Source organism: Myiozetetes cayanensis, unplaced genomic scaffold (genome assembly GCF_022539395.1).
Source record: "Myiozetetes cayanensis isolate MyiCay16 unplaced genomic scaffold, myiCay2020 scf14, whole genome shotgun sequence".
NCBI classification, from domain to species: Eukaryota; Metazoa; Chordata; class Aves; order Passeriformes; family Tyrannidae; genus Myiozetetes; species Myiozetetes cayanensis.
Genome location: NW_026087048.1, coordinates 18044855 through 18063705, shown reverse-complemented (window position 1 = coordinate 18063705; position 18851 = coordinate 18044855). Strand labels below are relative to the sequence as shown.

General features: G+C 55.0%; 3 protein-coding genes across 8 annotated transcripts; 2 read left to right on the top strand and 1 right to left on the bottom strand.

The window, feature by feature from the left end:
• Positions 1–1690: 1690 nt before the first annotated feature.
• SLC51B (solute carrier family 51 subunit beta) lies at positions 1691–8932 on the top strand. Of its 2 annotated transcripts, XM_050309645.1 has the most exons (7): positions 1691–1922; positions 5302–5402; positions 5656–6030; positions 6329–6472; positions 6924–7014; positions 7781–8037; positions 8514–8932. In XM_050309645.1, exons 2-6 carry the CDS (start codon positions 5333–5335, stop codon positions 7998–8000), a joined length of 900 nt encoding a protein of 299 aa, XP_050165602.1. In that variant the 5' UTR covers positions 1691–1922; positions 5302–5332; the 3' UTR covers positions 8001–8037; positions 8514–8932. The 2 variants fall into 2 exon arrangements, with proteins under 2 accessions (XP_050165602.1, XP_050165601.1); XM_050309644.1 differs by having other exon boundaries at positions 1695–1922; positions 7781–8932.
• On the bottom strand, positions 8367–18595 carry RASL12 (RAS like family 12). 5 transcript variants are annotated; one of them, XM_050309649.1, is made up of 7 exons: positions 18146–18595; positions 14165–14352; positions 12175–12291; positions 12008–12064; positions 10832–10905; positions 10518–10708; positions 8367–9795 (listed from the first exon to the last, which is right to left on the bottom strand). In XM_050309649.1, exons 3-7 carry the CDS (start codon positions 12281–12283, stop codon positions 9411–9413), a joined length of 816 nt encoding a protein of 271 aa, XP_050165606.1. In that variant the 5' UTR covers positions 12284–12291; positions 14165–14352; positions 18146–18595; the 3' UTR covers positions 8367–9410. The 5 variants fall into 5 exon arrangements, with proteins under 5 accessions (XP_050165606.1, XP_050165604.1, XP_050165607.1 ...); XM_050309647.1 differs by lacking the exon at positions 14165–14352 and having other exon boundaries at positions 18146–18594; XM_050309650.1 differs by lacking the exons at positions 14165–14352; positions 18146–18595 and adding an exon at positions 13190–13983 and having other exon boundaries at positions 8367–9791.
• On the top strand, positions 14808–16334 carry KBTBD13 (kelch repeat and BTB domain containing 13). The gene has a single exon (XM_050309642.1). The coding sequence runs from the start codon at positions 14808–14810 to the stop codon at positions 16188–16190; it is 1383 nt and encodes a 460-aa protein (XP_050165599.1). The 3' UTR covers positions 16191–16334.
• Positions 18596–18851: the final 256 nt, after the last annotated feature.

Here is an 18851-nt window from a genome sequence, read left to right as displayed (position 1 = left end):
ATGCACCGAGGCTTGGCCCTGACCCACACCACTCTCCCCCAGGGAGGCAAGATGAGGCAGCCCATGGCTTCACCACTGCCCGGGGGACACTGGGCTTGCAAGGGCTGCAGGAGGGACATGGGAATCTCCCATATGGGAGGAGCTGTTGGACACCTTTCCTACAAACAGCCCAAGGCAGGATGGGAGCCAGGTGGTCACTGTGGAGCTGCAGAGGTGCCTGTGATGTCCCAGGAGCCACAGGTGCTCTGTGTCCTCTGCTCAGGCTTCTCCACCTGGTTTTGGGCAGGGAAATGTGGGTTACACCATCAAGCCCAGCTACCACACAGCACTGGAGGAAATGATTTTTTTTGTAATTAAAACACAGATACATAAATCAGACCATGTAGAAAATTGGGATGAAAAGGAACCTTCTGGGGCTGTGCAGTCACCATCCACCCATTACAGTCACCCTATTCACCAGGGGCAGCATCTCTATCCTTCTACTCTGAGATTACTCTGGGGCCAGGCATCTAATTTACACTTTTCCCAAAGCCAGAGGACTCGGTTGTGCAGCTTGTGAGACCTTTTCCTGTACCTCTTCCCTGGCACTGCAAAGGTCACAGGGGCACTGGGAAAGCCCTCCCTACAGTGATGGCACTTTTTAAATGATCCTGCTTGAAATGAAGAGGAAAGACAGCACAATTCACAGCGTGGTGGGATGTCCCAGCTGGAGCTGCCTCCCCCAGCAGAGAGCAGCTCTTGTTCCCTGGAGGATGAATTTCTGAGCTCCCATCCGATCACTGCCAGGCTGAGGTTGAGCAGCAAAACATCTGTTTGGGGAGTCCAGGTCTGCTGGATGAGATTTCACAGGGGCAGCCAGGGAAGCTCTGATGGGGATGTGAGATAGCATTCAAAGGATTCATTGCACCGGAGCAAAGCTTCAACGCCAAAGATCACAGAATCTTAAAATGGTTTGGGTTGGAAGGGACCTTAAAGATCATCTCATTCCAAACCCTTGCCAGGGGCAGGGACACCTTCCACTAGATGAGGTTGCTCCAAGCCCCATCTGACCTGGTCTTGAACACTTTATTTCAAGGAAAACCCTGAGAACAGGACAAATATAAGGGCACTGTACCCATCTCCAGTTAAGCTGGATCTAACTAGTGCTAACTGTGTGCTCCAAACCCATCACTGAGAGGCATCCCATGTGGTTTGCAGTTCCATCCATGAACCAGGTAGTTCAGGGAGGAGGAATCCTCCTTTCCCAACGTGGCTGGCACAAAAAGGCAGCACATCAGCCTGCAGAGCCTCTTAGCAGACTATTGACTTAGCCAGGTGTTGCCAGTACCTGTGACACAGGATGGCAGAATCTCTGATAGGTGCTTTGTGCTTCGCCTGCAAGGTTTGTTGCTCTGGTAAGATACTTTGAGAGCCTTAGAATAACCATTCATTAAAAGAAAAAAAATAAAAAGAGGGATAATAACTGTTTTATCAGGACATACTTCCTGTGTGCAACAAGGACCGAGGCAGGCGGAGCGAACATTATCTTTAACTCCGGGGTAACTTATTACTGAGTGTCATTCTACTCAGTGTGCTCTTTCAATACTGATTGTGCCAATAGCTTGAGCAAATAGACTGGAAGTTCCTACAGTTCGTTCTTTGGGAAAAGGTCATTCACCTCTCGCTGCAAATGGTCCCACTAAAGAGGTGTGTTTTCTTTGGGGGCCGGAGTGTACCTCACCTCTTGGACTGGCCTTCACACATGACTCAGGAGCAGAGTGAATCACAGCTCGCAGCACATCCCGAGCTGGAGGACAGGAAACCTTGTCACTGCATTGCCACGGTGACATCGCCACTGGCGGGAGCTCGGGGGAGACGTCTTGGGATGGCAGGGCTGAAAGAAGAGATGTAGCTTCCTCCCTGCTGGGAACTGCCTGTTTCTGGTGAGTTAGTGGAGATCAACGGGCATTCCTGCTGCTCCAGCTGCTGGGTTAATTTACAGCTAAAGAAAGGCTTATTTATTTATTTATTCCAGCTAGAAAGCTGAAATCCTTGGAAATTTTAAGTGAAGGCTGTTTAAGGAGAGGCTGTCTGAATAGCAAGTGAGAAGCAGGCTGGGATAACTCCTGCCTATAAAAGCCTGGGAAGCAGTCAAAGGAAAATTTATATTATAACTCAGATTTGCTCTTTAACTTTTGACTTTACAATGGTCAACAAAGAGCAGAGACTGCCTTCTTGCTTTAATATTTTAAATATTAAGCACTTTTTCTTGTGTTCTTTCATGGAACTCAGTGCTTAATGTACTTCTATAAACCAACCCATCCATCTGCATCTCTCTGGTGTGCCACTGTATATCCTCTATGAATCCCAAAGACAGAGCATCCCACTTTTATACTGTATTTGGAATAACTGACGCATTTTAATGCCACCAGTTAAGATAAGATGATCACCAGAGAGAGTCTGGATGACAAGAGGAGACTGTTTTTAGAAAGACTGGTATGTTCTAAATGCATTGTCCCACACTGTGCAGTGAGTATTGAGCAGAGAGTCCAGAGGGATATTATCATTGATGGTCTTTCCAGAAGATTATTCCCCATCTTTACTTATATCAATATAGTACCTATCCAAAGACTTCTCATTTGCAGGGTGAGGGCGACGTGTCTTGGTGAGCAACTGTGAATATTAGACCTGGCAAAAACCACCATCAAAAGCACAGGGTGGCTTCACAGCACCACGTGCTGTGCCCTGGCTGGAAGGAGTCCACGTGCAGCCGGGGACATGTGTGTTCCCATGTTCCCACATGGCACAGGCCTCTCACTGGGTTGTGCCAAACTTTAGAGCCCCAGTCCCTCAGCTCTGCCTTCTGCATGTGGTGGCTCTCAGATCTCCAAGGGCTTTCATTATGAGAGAGGATTTTATCATTTAAGTGCTGGGATCAATGCACAGAGCAAAAAAAAGCAGTCACTTGCCATTTTTTCTGTGATTTCTTGAGACTTCATTGAACGCTGCCAAAGTCCACAGATCCTTAGGAGGATTTAGGACAGATATGGTGAATAACTCTCTGTTCCTAAAATACACACAGCATACAGACTTTGCAGCTTTTGATGTGAAAATACCATTTGCAAAAGAAAAAAATTACAGAAATGTCCAGGTGTAAATATGAACTCAACACAGGTAAAATTTTTCCTTGAGAGGTCCTGGTCTCTGTTCTTTCTGCTTCCTTCCACACAAGCATAAATGCACCAGCTCTCTCTCATGTGAGCTTCCCGTGTAGTACCTGAGTTGGGAAGCAACCTCAGAAGGGTCTTGGGTGTCTCCAGAGGGATAGGAGACCAAAGTCTGCAGCTTGGAGTTGTAGGATCCAAGGGCTCATCCTCATCCCTCAGCAGCCAGAGTCACTGCTGAGATGTGCAGGCAGCGATGGAGAGGAACATCCCCCACGCTCTCCCAGCTCCTCTGGTGGAGCAGTGCTCACCCACACTGGGGTGTGGGCAGCAGGACAGAACAGCTGTGTGGGGGAGGCTGGAGGAGATGTCTCTGAAAATCTCTCTTTCAGGGTGGAAGATCCAAACTCATCAGAATTTTGGGGCTTGCTGTTTCCTTACTGGGAAGCTGGTGGTGCAGGCAGAGTTCTGGATCCTGCTCAGGCTCTCCTCTGGGGTAGATGCACTGGCCTGAGAACACTGTTTTGGAGCTTTGATGAATGAAACTAGTTTGGTTAGTGTGATGTAGAGGTAAAAGATCTGTAAAATAAGAGAAGTTTCCTTTAAAGTACTTTACCGAAATTTCCTGTTAAGGCACAATAAATATCCGTTCTGCTGCTGTGTTGTACCTGAGAAGTTCTGGCCTCCCACCTCTGGGGAGACTTGGCAGTTGGTCACTACTTTATGAAGCAGTGAAGTACTTCCAGCAGCTTTCCAGCACCCCTGCTGTGCATGGACATCAGGAGGTGGCCCACAAGTTATGAAACACCTCAGGAGAAAATCAGCACCATGCTTGTCAAATATTTCTGTTCGGCCAAATGATTAGTCAGAAGCCTTGCACAGCAAGATTTAACACATTCAAGTGCCACTTCTTATTAGGGTGTAGCCGAGTTGTAACTTATTTTCATTGGCACCAAGACTTTATTTCCTCCTTTGTGAGGGGTGATCCATGTGAACAAGCTAAAGGTTACCCAGACGGGAAGGCGATTGGCACATCTCGCTGCGGGGAGCAGCTTTACCCACATTTTCTGAAATACAAAGCCGACCACGTACGTTCTTGAGAGTCCCCTCCTCAAAGAATTGCTAGCAGGTGGTTTTTCTGGCAGTAGGGAGCAAGCCTGCATGCCTGGTTGATTATAAAATGTGAACTTTGAATTGTGAAGACATCGAGAATGGGGGCTAAATAGTAGCAATCATTAGGTCTATAACCGAGGGGACAAATGCTTCCCCGAGGAGTCAGCAGCAGCGCTGCTGACACGCCTGGAGGGGTGGAACATGGCCATGAGCAATTTCCAGGGAACAGTTTCAGACAGTTCCAGGCCACACGGTAAAGGCAGGTGAAAGTTGAGAGTACTGGGCTGTCGTAATAGCATTCATATAATAATTAATGGCCTGCGGGGCCAGAGTGCACGTGTGTTGTGGTGTCGTTGACCTGCCAGTGCGTGATGGTTCAGGTGAGGCCAGTGAGCCGTGGGCTGGGGAGAGCCAGGTAAACATCTCACCAACTCACAGTGGACAGACAGGAACCCCTGCTCAGGGCAGGTCCCTCCAGAGGAGGCTTAAGAAATAATTCGGACAAGCAGCCATAAAAGCTGGATTGATGCCATTGGCAAATGAGGGACTAAAGGTCAAGGAGGAGCTTTCTGCGTCCCTGAGGGATGGGAGACACCCTAACCTTGATGGCAAGCTGGCCTTGCCTCTTCTTGGAGCTCAGCCCTCCACTTCCTCATCTCCACACCCTTATTCTTCCACCCATGGATTGGCAGCAGGTAGGCACTGTCCAAAGCATGTGCTCTCTATGGATGGTGTCAGGGGAGCAAGGAGGGAAGCTTAGACAGTTTGTTGAGGGGCTGGCTCACAGCAGCTGAGCTCACAGCTCATGGGGTCACCTCGGCAAGGGGCCCAACCCCAGGCAGCAGACCCTGTGCCACACCCACTCTCTGTCACCTCAGTGGCTCCCAGATTTCTGCACCCTGTCCTGGCAGCTCAGACTCACGTTCACAGAAGAAAACACACCACAGCTGCAGGGGTGCATGAGGTCCCCCTCTGAACACAGAGCTGGAGCAGAGAGGGAATCAGGTTATCCCTCAGCTCCTTAGTTTCTTTCTCTCTTTCCCAGGCATCTGCACACTGAAGAAACACTGGTGAAGATGCAATCCATTCCAGCTGCATATACAAACATGAAGATCTTCTGGATAATCCCATTTTTCCTGCTGCAAGGTAGAGTCTTGGCTTAGAGGATAATGGTGTGGGTGAAGTAGGTGACATGTGCAAAGACCTTAACTTTCTGGAAATATGGTTTCTTCCTCTCTCTGGACCCATTTTCCTCATTATACACCAGCAACAGCCTGGCTCAGCCATCGGAAAAGTTGACCCCAAGTCCCAGACCTGGGTGTCATTCCCATTTGCACTTGTGTGTGTGTGTGTCCTGCGCTTTGGGGTTGGCCACACTCATATGTTGTTTTCTTTGCAGGCACTGAAGCTTTTCTGATAAAAAATGCTAAATTCAACCTGTGTTTACAAGCCAGCCCAATAAATAGGAATTTATTGCTGGAGAACTGTAATCCAGAGTCAGATTTCCAGGACTGGTCGTGGCAAGGCGACTCTTTGGTGAATCACGGCACGCAGAGCTGCCTCTCCGTGTCGGGGGCTGACAGAGTGCAGACAAGTCTCTGTGCCAGCACAGCCTACACGAGCTGGGACTGCTCCAACTCTCTGCTCTCACCTCTGGGCACCAGCCAGAGCTACCTGGTGGCAAGCAGGAAAGGAGTTGCTCTCAGTGATGTGAGAGGCCTCAAGGCCCAGTGGCAGGATGCTGCGGACAGGAGCGTGTGCGAGGAGAAAACCGGTGAGTGCTGCTCGCCCAGGGACCAGTGGTGGGGACACCTGCACTGCTGGGGAACGTGAACAGGCCCTGCCAGCATCCTGGGGCCTTTCCAACCCTGGTGCTCCACCATAGTGGGGTCTGCAGCCAAAAATGCTCTCCACTTCTCTGTGCGTGATGAGGTCAGGCTGTGCCCTCAGGGCTGGGTTCTGCCTGCTTGGAGAGACGTGCTGGGCAACGCTGGGAGTGAAGGGGAGGGTCATCTCCAATCTGACAGGCTCCAGTGAGTGACCATTGCATCTTTCTGCTCTTTCCTCCCCAGCCAAGGCAGGGCATCACAGATACTTCCCAGCTGCCCTGACCAGCCCACAGGTGCAGGAGCACACAACAGGCAATGCCACCCTTCCACCGGGCATGGACCAGCAACAGCTGGAGGAGCTGCTCTGGTTCTTCCGCAGAGAAGACCGTAAGTGCTGTTGGTGTTCCTGTGCTGAGACACAGCCCTTGGCTGTTAACTCTCCTGCCTAACAGAGATGCCCGAGGGAATTACCCAAGGAGGGGATTTACCCCAGACACACAAAGCCTCAGTCTCACCTCTGGTGAGAAGAAGCAGGCCATGGGTGAAGACAGGCAGGAGGATTTGCTGAGATAATGTCTCCTCCCAAAGCAGGATTCGGCCTCTCTGCAGGCAGAGCCTGCCAAGAGAGCAAAGGTCTGGGGTGACCGGTGATTTTGGCAGGGTGGAGGGAGCAGATTGATATGAGGGGGTCAGTGACACGAGGATCAACTTCAAAGCCACAAAAATCAAGGACGGAGTCCAGGATGGAGCATCCTGGGTGTCCTCAGGAAATGCCTGGCTGTGCTCTGTGGATCACACTGTGCTGTGCCTGCTAACGCTGCCTCTCTGCTTTCCCCAGCCTCCACATGGAATTACTCTGTCCTTGCGCTGTCCCTCGCAACCTTCATTTTGGGTCTTGTTCTCCTGACCATTAACATCATGCGAAACAGGTGAGGTGGGAAAATCTGGGGATCTTTTGGTGTGTGGTGGTGTGCTGACTCTCCCTTCCAAGCAGATAGACACAGGGGTTTAGCAGGGCAGGACAAGCCCTGATTGATGGGGAGAAAAGCAAAGACAAACTCCCTTTGAAGGATATTTTTTTAGAAAATCTTGCCTGATCCCTGCTCTCCCAATGTGTCACTTGGAACAAGCCACTTCCCTTCTCCAAGCCCTGGATCCTCAGCAGTGAAGGGTCTGCACAGCTCTGCCCAGCCCAACAGGGCTGCTGGGAGGGAAGTGACCATAACTGTGTGGTGTGAGGTGCCCTCCCACACGTGCAGAGGCTCTGGACAGGACTCCCAGCCTTTCCCCATCAGCATTCCACGCTGTTCCCCTGTTGCTGCACAACAACTCTGCAGCTGAGGAGCAACTCACTGTTTGCTACAGCATGAAAACTTACCTCTGGGTCAGAGCTGTCATCTTCAGAGGAGAGGAGAGCTAATGCTCTGAGCCTGCCAAGCTCTCCCTCTAGTGCTGGCTGGGTGCTGCTCCTGGCATCGGGAGCTCTGTGCTCTCCAAGTGGGAATCCCACAGCTGTGTGTGCTCCAGCACTTCAGAGCACTCACCTGACAGGGTGCAGCTGCTGGGGTTTGCCCTGGTGTGTTCCAGGGACACGGTGCAAAATGAGGGCTGTGACAATCACCGGGGCACTTGCCCCCAGAAGTGGGCTGGGCTTGCTGCTTCACTCCACGTGGCCTTGTTGTGCCTTCCCTGCAGGAAAAGGAAGATCCTCATGAGCAGAGATGCAGGGCAAACCCCGCTGCAGGCTGAGCTGGATGCCAAGAAAGCCCTGATACCTGTGCAGGAATACAGGCCAGCTGAGCCACAGAAACAGGAGCCAGTGCCCCAGGACCAGAGACCAGGGGAAGTGATGGTCCAGTGGAAGGACGGGACCGTCACGTCCCTGTACACGGATTCGTCTGAGGAGGCCCTATAGCAGCAGCTGAAGTCAGACCATATAGGCCCTAAGGAAGGTACTGGAATATCTCATTTTGTAGGGATGGAAGTTTAAAAATGCAGTTCAGCCTGGGGAAAGAACAGACAAAGAGAAGAAAACAGCAGAGTTGCACCCAGAGGAGAGGCCCTGGGCTCGAGGCAACCCCTACCTCCCCAGCTCAGCTCTTGCCTGGCTGATGTTCCCCTGCAGGTCTTGGCTGCCTCCAGCCTTCCCTCTGGCACCAGCTTCACCCCTTCCCTCAGGTGCTGCAAACAGCTGGGAGCTGGGCCAGGGCAGGAGGTGGGAGGCTTGTCCTGCAGTCAGCCACTTCCCGTCAGGAAAACAGCCACACTGAAGCTGAGGCACTTTTGTTCTTTTCAGAGATCATCTTTATTAAAATACTTTCCAAAGTGGTTGATCGAAATCCCATATTGAATCTCTCTCTGTCAGTAAGGTCATATATATATATATATGGATATGTACAAATATACACGTGGATATTTTACTCTGCAGAGTAACTGCAACTCCAGGGAGAAGCAGAACATTTAACCTGATAGAGGGCCTGAAACCAAACACCCAGCCCTTGGCCCTGGCTCGGGCAGAGGCAGAGCCTGGTGTGCTCCAGGATTCCCCTCATGCCCTTCACTGGGCACATGTAGAAGCCATGAAATAATTTATGACATTTTTGGAAATACATCACTCTTTTCAACAAAGGCTTTTCAGACCATGTCCTCCTCAGTGAAGAGTCTCCTTTGCAAAGCCTTTGGAAAGGGACACTACAGTGTAAAAAGTTGATTAAAAAAGCAGCAGTTTTGGTGTGACTTAGTTCACTGTGTGGGAATCAGTTTCAGGCCACCTGAGGCCTTTAGTCAGCTGAAACAGCATCTGCACCTTTTTTATTTGGATTTGAAATAAAATGAAAAGTCCTCCTACTTATTGCTCAGTCGGTGACCCGTGGGATGAATGAGATGGGTTCCTCCATGCTGGATTAATGATTAATTGCCCCCTCCTGGACTCCTGTCGCTGTGTGCCAGGTGCCCAAGCTGGCTGGGGGCCCTGGGGACGGCCCTTGCCCTCCCAGTGGTGCCTGTGGCTCCGGCTCCTCCAGGAGCTGCTGGATCCTCATGGAAAACCGAGCCGGCCCCGGTGCCGGTGGCAGGACAGGGTGCAAACACCACAGCAGTGCTGGGCAGGGGCAGGCAGAGCCACGCCACATGTTGGGCTCTCAGCACCCTCCTGCTCGCCACGTTGCCACTGCTGGCCCTGCACTGGCACAGAGACCAGGGCCACCACCTGCCAGCAGCTGCTGCGGTGCCCGTGAGTCCCTCACAGAAGGTCTCAGCCCTTGCAGAGCCAGGGGGATGGGTGAGCATCTCTCTCCTCCCTCTCCACGGCCCGCAGGGACGCGTCCTAAAATATCTTGAAGCCTTTCAGCAAGGTGAGCGTGGGAGCCTTCCTCTTGCTCTGAGCCCGCGAGGACTTGACGGTGACCAGCTTGGCCTGGGCCACCGAGGGGATCTCCTTGTAGTTGACGGTGGAGAGGGTGTTGAGGGTGCAGGTGGCCAGGCCGTGGTGGGTGGGCAGGGCCAGGGCCGCGGCCACGGGCGGGCAGGGGCGCTCCTCGGTGATGAGGAGCGGCCGGGCGGGCGGGTTCCCCTCGGCCCGGCGCCGCACGGCCCGCACGGCCTCGTGGAAGACGTGCTGCACCCCCGCGAAGTCCTGGCACGCTGACACCTCGTGGAACAGGCACCCGAACCTGCTGGCCAGGGACATCCCTTCGGCTGAGGGCACCTGCCTGGCGAGAGCGGAGGGCATTGGCTGCAGGACCCATTGGGGCACTGCAGCCTCCCGAAAAGGCTGCAGGCAGCGGACCCTGCATCCCACGCCTGCTTCCCCTGGGCGCCAGGGAAGCACCCTCTTGTCACCCTCTGAGTCCAAAAGAGTTTTGCCTTTCCTGAAATCCCATAGTAATGAGCTGTGTGTGGTCCCTGGGGAATCACACTGCTGGGGATGTGTGCCAGGGACCTAGGGGTGGGTGTGATGGCCGTACACTGGGAAATGTGGAGGAGACCCCTCTGTGGGGAGACACCTCCATGCTGGGAACACAGGGGGTTCAGCAACACGCGTGACTCAGGGACCTGAGGGACCACAGAGCGGCACAAAAGGCCAGAAAAACACATCAGGCACATCCAGTCCTGGCAGTGGGGCCGGAACCAGAGGACTCCAGAGAAAGGAAGGGCATGTCCAGAGGGGCTACTCTGGCTCGAGCCCTGCCAGGGGTGCTGACGCTGCCTCACCACATGGCCGAAAAACATCCCGCTGAAAAATACCAACGGGCTCAAAATAAACACATCATCCCCTGGGCAGGAGAGCAGGAACCTCGGAGATGTGGGAGGACGTGGCAAACACTAACGGGTGTGGAAACACCCTTGAAAAAAAATCAGATTTGGGTTTTGCATCCCAGATGGAGGGATGGGAGGATCTGTGAGCTCTGTCTCCCAGGGAACAGCCCCATACCTGTACTGGTCCATGTCCAGCTTGTTTCCCAGCAGGAGCACGGGGCAGCGGTGCTGGCAGCCCCGTGCATGCAGGGCGAGCACCTCGAGGTAGCGCTGGCAGCCCTCGAAACTCCTCCTGTCGTCGATGCTGTAGACGACCAGGAAGGCGCTGGCCCAGCGCAGGTAGCGCTCGCAGTTCTCGGGGCCATCCTGGGGGTGAGAGGAGCGGCTGAGCCGTGGTCCAGCCATGATCCAAACCTGGTCCAGCCATGATCCAGACCTGGTCCAGCCACGATCCAGGTGGATCACACCAGCGATGCGCCGGTGCCTCACCTGGTCAGCGGTGTCCATCACCTTCAGCAGCACAGGTTGCTGGTCCACCAGCTCCTCCGAGGTGTAGGTGTCCTCTGCAAGGAGAAGGGTGGTTGTGAGGATGAGCTGGGATGAGCCCCATCTTCTCCAAAGCCAGGCAAAGCGCCGGATGCTTGGGACGCTGTGGAACAATCTCAGCCCTGATGAGGAGTATCCTCCACTGACGCCTCACACTTTGCTCCTTCCTGAGACAATGTGATTTTGGGAGACTGGTGGTGATGCTGCTGGGCAAGCCCAGCTAGGAGTGCTCATTTCCCCCTGCGTGCCACAAGCGTGAGCTCCAGCAGGAGAAGGAGGGAGAAGAAGGAGCCCGGCACAACAGGCACCCGGGGCTCAGCCCTTATCTAAAAGCCTCAGCCTGAAGAGATAAAGCGAGCTGGGGGCTTGACATGGGGCTGTTTCCCAATAAATCAGGCGAGAGGAATGGCCCTTTCTTTTGGAAGCAGGGCAGGCAGGGAGAGCTGTTGAGCCATTCCCCTGGGAGAAAGATGCTTTCTCTGGGCCAGCTCCTAATGGATGTGTTTCGGAAAGGTTTTGACGTGGGAAGATGAAACCACATTCCCAAAAATATCTGAGGAGGAAAGGCTTTATCCTTCTTTCCTAAGAGTCACTGAATTATTAGGGGCTGTAGTCGGTTCCTGGACAAGGTCCATATCTCCCTAATGTCCCCGATAAATCATTTATGGTTCTTCCCTGTGCCCTGGAGTCAGGCCCAGAAAAATAGTTATTAATTACTCAAATGAGTGGAAAAAAAAATGCCCAGAACTGCTTGCTGCAAAACTCAGCCCCCAGGGTCGCTCACTCTGAACCCCCCTCATTCCCCCAGCCCTTCCCTTGCCTGACACCCCTGGGGTGAGCAGGAGGCACCAGAAGCTCCCCAGGGAGCCCCAAGAATTCAGCTTTTGGTTTCTTCAGGGCAGTGCGAGGAGCCGACGTTCCCCCGTGGGATCTGCCCACAGAGAGAGAGAGGGCACTGCTTTCACCTCTGATTTTACAAGTGGGTTTGGGTCAAATCCAGTCCTCCTTCTTGTTTTTTGTATCATTTTGAGTGGGTTGGGGTTTTTTCCCCCCTAAATGCCATATTTGTGGGAAACGTGGGAGATGGGAAGGATACTCCATGGGACGACAGAGTCTTACCCAAGTTGGGATCATATTCGCTGATGAACCTCTTGGTTAGAAACTTCACGGTCAGGGCTGCAGGGGGTGAAAGAGGCAGATGAGGAAGGTGTCCCCCCATGGCACTGCCACCCTGGCAGCCCCCCCCGGTGCCCGGCCATCCCCGTAGTGGTGGGCGCCTGTCTCACCTGACTTGCCGGCCCCTCGGCACCCCAGGATGGCCACGTTGCACTCGGGGAGGGGGCTCTGGGGCGGCCGCTCGCCGCTGGCTCGGGGTTTGCCGAACATCGAGGACATCCTCGGTCCTGCGGGAGAGAGGGAGGGACGTGGGACACCCGCTACCGTGCCGGCTGAGGACCTTCTCACTGCCTGGCTCGTGGGGTGCCCCAGCCTGAGCAACAGGGGGCTCAGCAGCACGGGGGAGGAAAACCCCCGCATCCTGGAGCCAGGGTGGCCGGCATCCCCATCCTACGCTGGCGGCCAGCACCTCACCGAAATACAGGGACCACTCCCCAGCCCTCCGCCCACCCTTCACGTCCCAGAAAGAGAAGAGAAACGCAGCCTCCCACCTTAAAAGCCAGGGCCGGAGGGGACGCGGGGCTGGCCGGGGGCGATGGCGGGGCCGGGGGCGATGGCGGGGCCGGGGGAGCAGCGGCCCCTGCACGGCCGGGGCTGCGATGAATGAGGCGGGAGGAGGCGAGCGCGGCTCCCCTGCTCGGGCTCCGGCCAAACTCCTTGTAAGGAAAGCGGCCCCGCCGCGGGGCTGGACACGCTGCCCCGGCCACCCCGAGGACGGTCCCCCCGGCACGGCACTCCGGCCCCCCGCGCTGCCGGGGCTTCGGGCAGGGACCCCCGCGCCACCGCGCCGTGTCCCGGCACCTTGATGTGTCCAGGCATCTTCCTAAGCCCCCAACACTTCGCCGTGTTCCCAGCTCCTCGATGTGTCCCCAGGAAGCGCAAGCCTGGTCCCGCTGCCCTGACCGAGGCCGGTGCACTCATCACACCTCCGGCAGGCAGGACCAGCACCCCGGAGCGATGCTGCCCGTCCAGCCGCCCTGCCCACCACCTGCCCGGCTCCGTCGGATGCATTAAAGCACAGACACCTTATGCTGCCAGCAAAGTTTTGCGTGTGGGGGGGGAATACCCTTTTCCCACCCAAAAGACTCGATCCCAAGGGGAAAAGGGAGCCCGGGGAGCACTCACCAGTGCCCGCACCAATCCATCAGCCAGCACCCAGTGTCTCTGAGCCTGAGTAGGTGGCAGAGGCTGAAGTCAGCGTTGTCATGGCGATCAGAGCCATTTGGGATGGGGCTCAGTGCCCGGGACCGCAGGATACAGCCCCTGGGCCGGCCCCGAGAGGCTTCTGGGGGGCCATATCCGAGGCTGGGGGGTGAGGGCTGCTCCGTGTCCACGCGGGGCTGCTGCGCCATTGGGAATAGTGCCCATTAATGCAGGCAGGATATTTTTAAACCCTCCCAAAATAGTCTGGGAGCGTAGAAGTCCGTGCAAGACCCAGGGATGGGGAGGATGGGGATCACGGGGATCACTCCCCTGCAGGAAGCAGAGCCCCTCTGGGGACCCCTGGATCCCAGACCCGCTTTGGACACAGGTCAAAGAGGCTTAAAAGCAATCGGACCTAAATGTGGTATTTTGAGCTGGGTATCCATGAGAATCAATGACAGCAGCATAAGTGCAAAGCTCTTCCCTTCTCCCCTAAACTAAGATTTTTGGGGGACTTGCTGGTGCCACGACCCTGGCACATTGGCTTTCCCATCCTGCGCTGCCCTGACTGTTCCTGGGTGCTGGGATGAGGGGCTAAGGATGGAGGGAAGAATAGACCTTCAACAGGGTGGGCTACTCAGGTTAAATTCTTCATCAAAACTAAAGGCTGGCTGCAGGTGGTGATGGGGAGACCTGGGAAGTAGCCTCTCAGGTGAGCCCTGTTGTTGGCCCTCTCCTCGGCACCCCACGGCAGAGGTGAAATGGGATTTCTAGCCAGGAAAAGCTGTGAATAGCAGCTTTGGAGCAACATGCCACAAATGTCACTTTTCTTCACTACCAACCTCTGTGTCAGTCACAGGGGTTTATCTCTGCCCACAGCTGAGTGTCACAGGGAGCAGGTGAGCCCTGAGGCCAGTTTTTTGCTGAAAAGGGGTCACTGCACTTCCTTTTCCTCACCTTGAGATCCCCAGCTGAAGCACAGCCTGGCTTATGGCTCCTTATGCCTGGGCTGGATGCTGCCTGGGTTGCTGATGCCTCTTCCCTCTCTCCCTCCTGTGGCAGCCAAGTCCCCTTCCTCCCACAGCCAGGCTGGATGGCACCAACGTTTGCTGATGTTGTTTACCTCCCTGTGGCCATAAACTCCACTTTTAAGGGAAAATAAAATAGAATACTGTGATAACGTGCTCTTCCCAGCTGTGCAGACATGTTGCCTTCCCCACAACCCCCCGGGATGGGAACCATCTCTTTAGGGTATTGCAATGAGGATGCCCGAGAGTGGGGAGAGCAAAACTGGTTTCCCAGGAGCGGCCAGGCACACCCCATGGGATGATCCGGGCACCTCTGCCGTGCCCAGCCTGGCCGGTGATGCCGGAGCCCTGCCTGAGTTTGGGTGGGCAGCTGAGCCCGGCGGATGCCTTTGAAGGGCCCCGGTCACGAGCTCAGCTATCTTTAGCCCAAGGTATTTATGTTACAAGGCCACCGGGCAGCGCAGCAAAGGCATCAAAGGGTGGAGGGGGCAGGAGGGGGCTGTGCTGGGACACGGCACGGAGGGGCATCGGCTGCTTCCCCACCCCTGAGAGCTGCTGACCCCCAGGAGAGGATGACCCCGGAGGAGGAAGGCTCTGGGGCAGGGCCCCCACAGCGGGTGCGTATCCGGGTGGAGGAGCAGTTGTTCTGTGTGGAGAAGACCCTGCTGGTGGAGAGCAGTGAGTACTTCCGTGCCCTCTTCCGCTCGGGCATGAGGGAGAGCACGCAGGAGGAGATCGGGCTGGGGGAGCTGAGCGCGGCCGGGTTCCTCGCCATGCTGCGGGTGCTGGAGGGCGAGAGGCCCATCCTTGGCAGTGAGGAGACCCTCCAGGCAGTGAAGTGTGCTGCCTTCCTGCAGGTGAAGCCCTTGGCCAAGTACTTGATCCACTCCATCAACTCCGACAACTGCATCCTGCTGTACCAAGCCGCTGCCATATTCGGCCTCCTGGATCTCTTCCACTGCGCCGCTCTCTATATCAGGGACAGCTACGCTGAGCTGGAGGAGTACCTGGACTGCCTCTCTGATGACCTGCTGGCCTACGTGGAAGCCCTCCTGCCCAGCACCTTTGTGGCAGTGGGAGCCCACACGCCCACCTTCGAGTTCTTGGAGGACCTGTCCAGGACCATCTGCTACCTGGACGAGGAGACCAACGCGTGGAGGACCCTCTCCTGCCTGCCGCTGAGCGCCAGCACGTTCCTAGCCGGCATGGCAACCATGGATAACAAGATCTACATCGTGGGTGGCGTCTACGGGGCCAACAAGCAGGTGGTGGAGAGCAGCTTCTGCTACGACGCTGACGCCAACGCCTGGAGCGAGTTCCCCAGCCCTCACCAGCTACGCTACGATGTCAGGCTGGTGGGCCACGAGGGCTTCCTCTATGCCATCGGGGGGGAGTACGAGAAGATCTCACTCAAGTCCGTGGAGAGGTACGACGTGGCCTCCAGCACTTGGACGTTCGTCTCCGACCTGCCGCAGCCCAGCACGGCGGCGCCCTGTGCCCAAGCCCTGGGGCAGATCTTCGTTTGCCTGTGGCAGCCACTGGACACCACCGTCATCTACGAGTACGAGACGCAGCGGGACGAGTGGCTCCCCGTCACCGAGCTCAAGCGGCACCAGAGCTACGGGCACTGCATGGTGGCCCACCGTGACAACCTCTACGTCATGCGCAACGGCCCCTACGACGACTTCTTGCGCTGTGTCATCGACTGCTTCAACCTGACGTCGCGGCAGTGGACGGCCCTGCCCGGGCAGTTCTTGAACAGCAAGGGAGCCCTGTTCACTGCTGTTGTCAGGGGGGACACCATCTACACCGTCAACAAGATGCTGACGCTCCTCTACTCCGTGGAAGAGGAGACCTGGAAGAAGAAGAAGGAGCGGGCAGGTTTCCCGCGCAGTGGCTCCCTGCAGACCTTCCTCCTGCGGCTGCCGAGACGTGACCACGACATCGCGACGTAGGTGGTCCCCCATCCCATGTCAGGGCGCTCTCCTTGCACGTGGCTCTGCACTTGTTGCTCCCCTGGGCTCCTCTCCTCCTCCGTGGAGCCGGGCTCAGGTCCAGGGATGCCTCATGTTGGACCTTGAAGGTGACACTGGACCTGCCAGAGGGGAAGGGACTGCAGGCACTTGCTGCTGGCCCTGCCTGCCCTGCACGGGTGCAAAGTCCTGCCAGACGTGGGCTCATGAGCCAACCATGTCCAGGGCTTTGTGGCTTCTGCAGAGGACAGTACCAGAGAGGTGCAGACAGGGGGGTTATTTATTCTGACTGCACTCTGAGGGCGTGCAGGACCCCACCTCCTCTCTGCCCTGATGGGATATTTATTATATCCCAGAATTAAAAGGAAAGCTATAGAAAAGCTTCTCATTACTGAGTTTTCATTATTCTTGGGTTTGGTTTCCCCCCCCTCCTCCTTCTGAAGGATAATACCTCCTAGCAGAGATCCATGTCAGGACTCACTCCTGCCCCTGAATGCTTTTTCAGCTGCGGCTCCATTTCAGAGCTGTACGTAGGAGTGTGGTTCCCACACAGCCCTGTGCTCCCCTGGGATATCTATGTGGCCACAGCAGGGTCCTGGGAGGAGAACGGGAGATGGGGGGTCAAGGAAAGCAGCTCCTGGGCATCAGGTGCTTAATGCACTGAGGGTTTTCTGGGACCTGAGAACCATTCATCATCCCCCCGAGACCCAAAGGGGTGGCAGGTGCTGGCTCTTGTCAGAGGCTCGTTTGAACCAAGTCAGGGTCTTTTGAGGACACGGCAGAGCTTGGAAGTACAGAGGGTACAAAAAGGGAAGGAGCAGCACCCTTGCATGGTGATGCCAGGCCTGCAGAGCTCCAAAGCCAGAGGAGCTGTTCCCATGAGATCCCACTGCCTGGAGTGGAAGGTTGCTGACCCTCAGCACCAGCTCTGGGGGTGCCTGGAGAGCACAGAGCTCCCCTGTGTGACCACAGCGCTGGGGGACAGGGCAGCAGCAAACCCAGACTGTGGTCAGCTGGTCTCCCACCCGTGGGTCAGGCTTTGGGCTCCCTGTGCCGTCCCGGCCAGGATGGAGCGGAAGGGAATACCAGCCGGGATGCCTCAAATACCTCCGTGCTGACCCTCGCCAAGTTCTCAGCACTTTCAAAACAGTTCCCTCTTTTGAGAATAAACCCCTCAATGCAACCACAAACCAAAACAAACCAGACAACCCCAACTCGCACCCATGGCCAGATGGATGGGCCTTGTCCTCATTTGTCCCCTGCCACCGGGCCAGGCCACCACTCCGATGTCACCTATGATGGGACTGCAGCCTGTGGAGGTGGAGGCCTGGCAGTGGCACAGGGGAGGCAGAGGTCACCAAGGGACCTCCCTCACCTCTGCACCATGAGCAGCATGAGATGAATTGTGTTGGTGTCCCCAGGAGGACGTTACAGGAACCCATCGTGTCAAATCCTCATTCCCCTCCCAGATAAAGCCAATTAACATTTCAAGTTGTCTTCAACTAACTGAGAGCAGCATATGGAAACATGCTGCTTTAAAACCATTTCAGGTTGAACAAACAGCTTAAACCTCCATTAAAATAAAGTTAAAATAATTCTGTTAGTAAAATATTTGTGTTGGGCTCCTGTGGCCAACCCTGGACTGCTGAACTTGGCAGGCTCTCCCCTTCCCTCCAGCTCCAACACCAAGTCATACAAACTCCTCCCCACCTCCACACGCTGTTTTTTTTGACAGTTCATGGGTTTACAAAGGTATTTGTTGACAAAATGCAAAAGATTTTAAGTGCAGCACTTGGGGGAAAGCGCAGGTCTTGGCAGGCTGTTGAGTATGGCATGGATAACCCAAGAGAGGAGTCCTTTGTTTCATCCATCAATCCAGACCATGATACAGAGAGTAATTTTAGGTGCAAAGGGAGCACAAAAGATACAGCTCTTACCTCTGCAAGAAACGATGAGCCGGGATCAAGGAGGCTCCTCTGAGGAGGGTGAGAGGCTGCTCAGCCTTTGTGGGCACAACGCTGCCAACGTGCTTCCCTCCACCAGAATTCAGCCCTCGACCTTTCGCGCTGCTGGCACCGGCTCGGCACCTTCATCTCCCCCTCTCCATCCTCAGGGGTTCGTTCCGCCAAAGATCACAGTTCCAGGCGACACACTCGTCCTGATCACAGTTTAACCTTTTTCAAGTTTCTTTTTTTAAGGTGACATCATCTTGGCAAGAGGGGGACGTAAGGAAAAGCTGTCTGTAGAACGGACTTGCCTTATAAGGGCCGCATCAAAAATAAAAGCTTGTATAACCAAGGGAAAGCTGGAGCAAAAACAGAGCTGGGAGCTCCAGGAAGAGCCTGGGAGCTCCTCAGGAATATCTCCCTTGGTCACACAAGGTACCACACTTCCTGTTTCAGTGCCATTAATGAAGGGCAGGAATAAAGCTTCCTTGGGAATGGGATAGGTCAAGTCCCCCAAAACTTGGATGCCAAGTTTCCTTGTGCATCCAGGCAAGAATGAGGGCAGCTATGGAGAGCTGTACCTTCCTGCTGGTGTCTGGCAGCCACCTGGAGATCCAGGGAGAAGGGACACAGTGTTTTACCTCAGTGGCAGTATGTTAGACTGGGAGATTGTTTGGAAGGATACGATGGAAAAATG

Excerpts from the sequence above, each read along its gene's own strand:
- KBTBD13 (XM_050309642.1), top strand. The coding sequence starts at position 14,808 with ATGACCCCGGAGGAGGAAGGCTCTGGGGCAGGGCCCCCACAGCGGGTG.
- RASL12 (XM_050309649.1), bottom strand. The coding sequence starts at position 12,283 with ATGTCCTCGATGTTCGGCAAACCCCGAGCCAGCGGCGAGCGGCCGCCC. Across the intron at positions 10,906-12,007 it reads CGAATATGATCCCAACTTGG|AGGACACCTACACCTCGGAG; the intron begins GTAAGACTCTGT and ends TTCTCCTTGCAG. Across the intron at positions 10,709-10,831 it reads TGATGGACACCGCTGACCAG|GATGGCCCCGAGAACTGCGA; the intron begins GTGAGGCACCGG and ends TCTCACCCCCAG.
- SLC51B (XM_050309645.1), top strand. The coding sequence starts at position 5,333 with ATGCAATCCATTCCAGCTGCATATACAAACATGAAGATCTTCTGGATA. Across the intron at positions 6,031-6,328 it reads CGTGTGCGAGGAGAAAACCG|CCAAGGCAGGGCATCACAGA; the intron begins GTGAGTGCTGCT and ends TTTCCTCCCCAG. Across the intron at positions 7,015-7,780 it reads ATTAACATCATGCGAAACAG|GAAAAGGAAGATCCTCATGA; the intron begins GTGAGGTGGGAA and ends CCTTCCCTGCAG.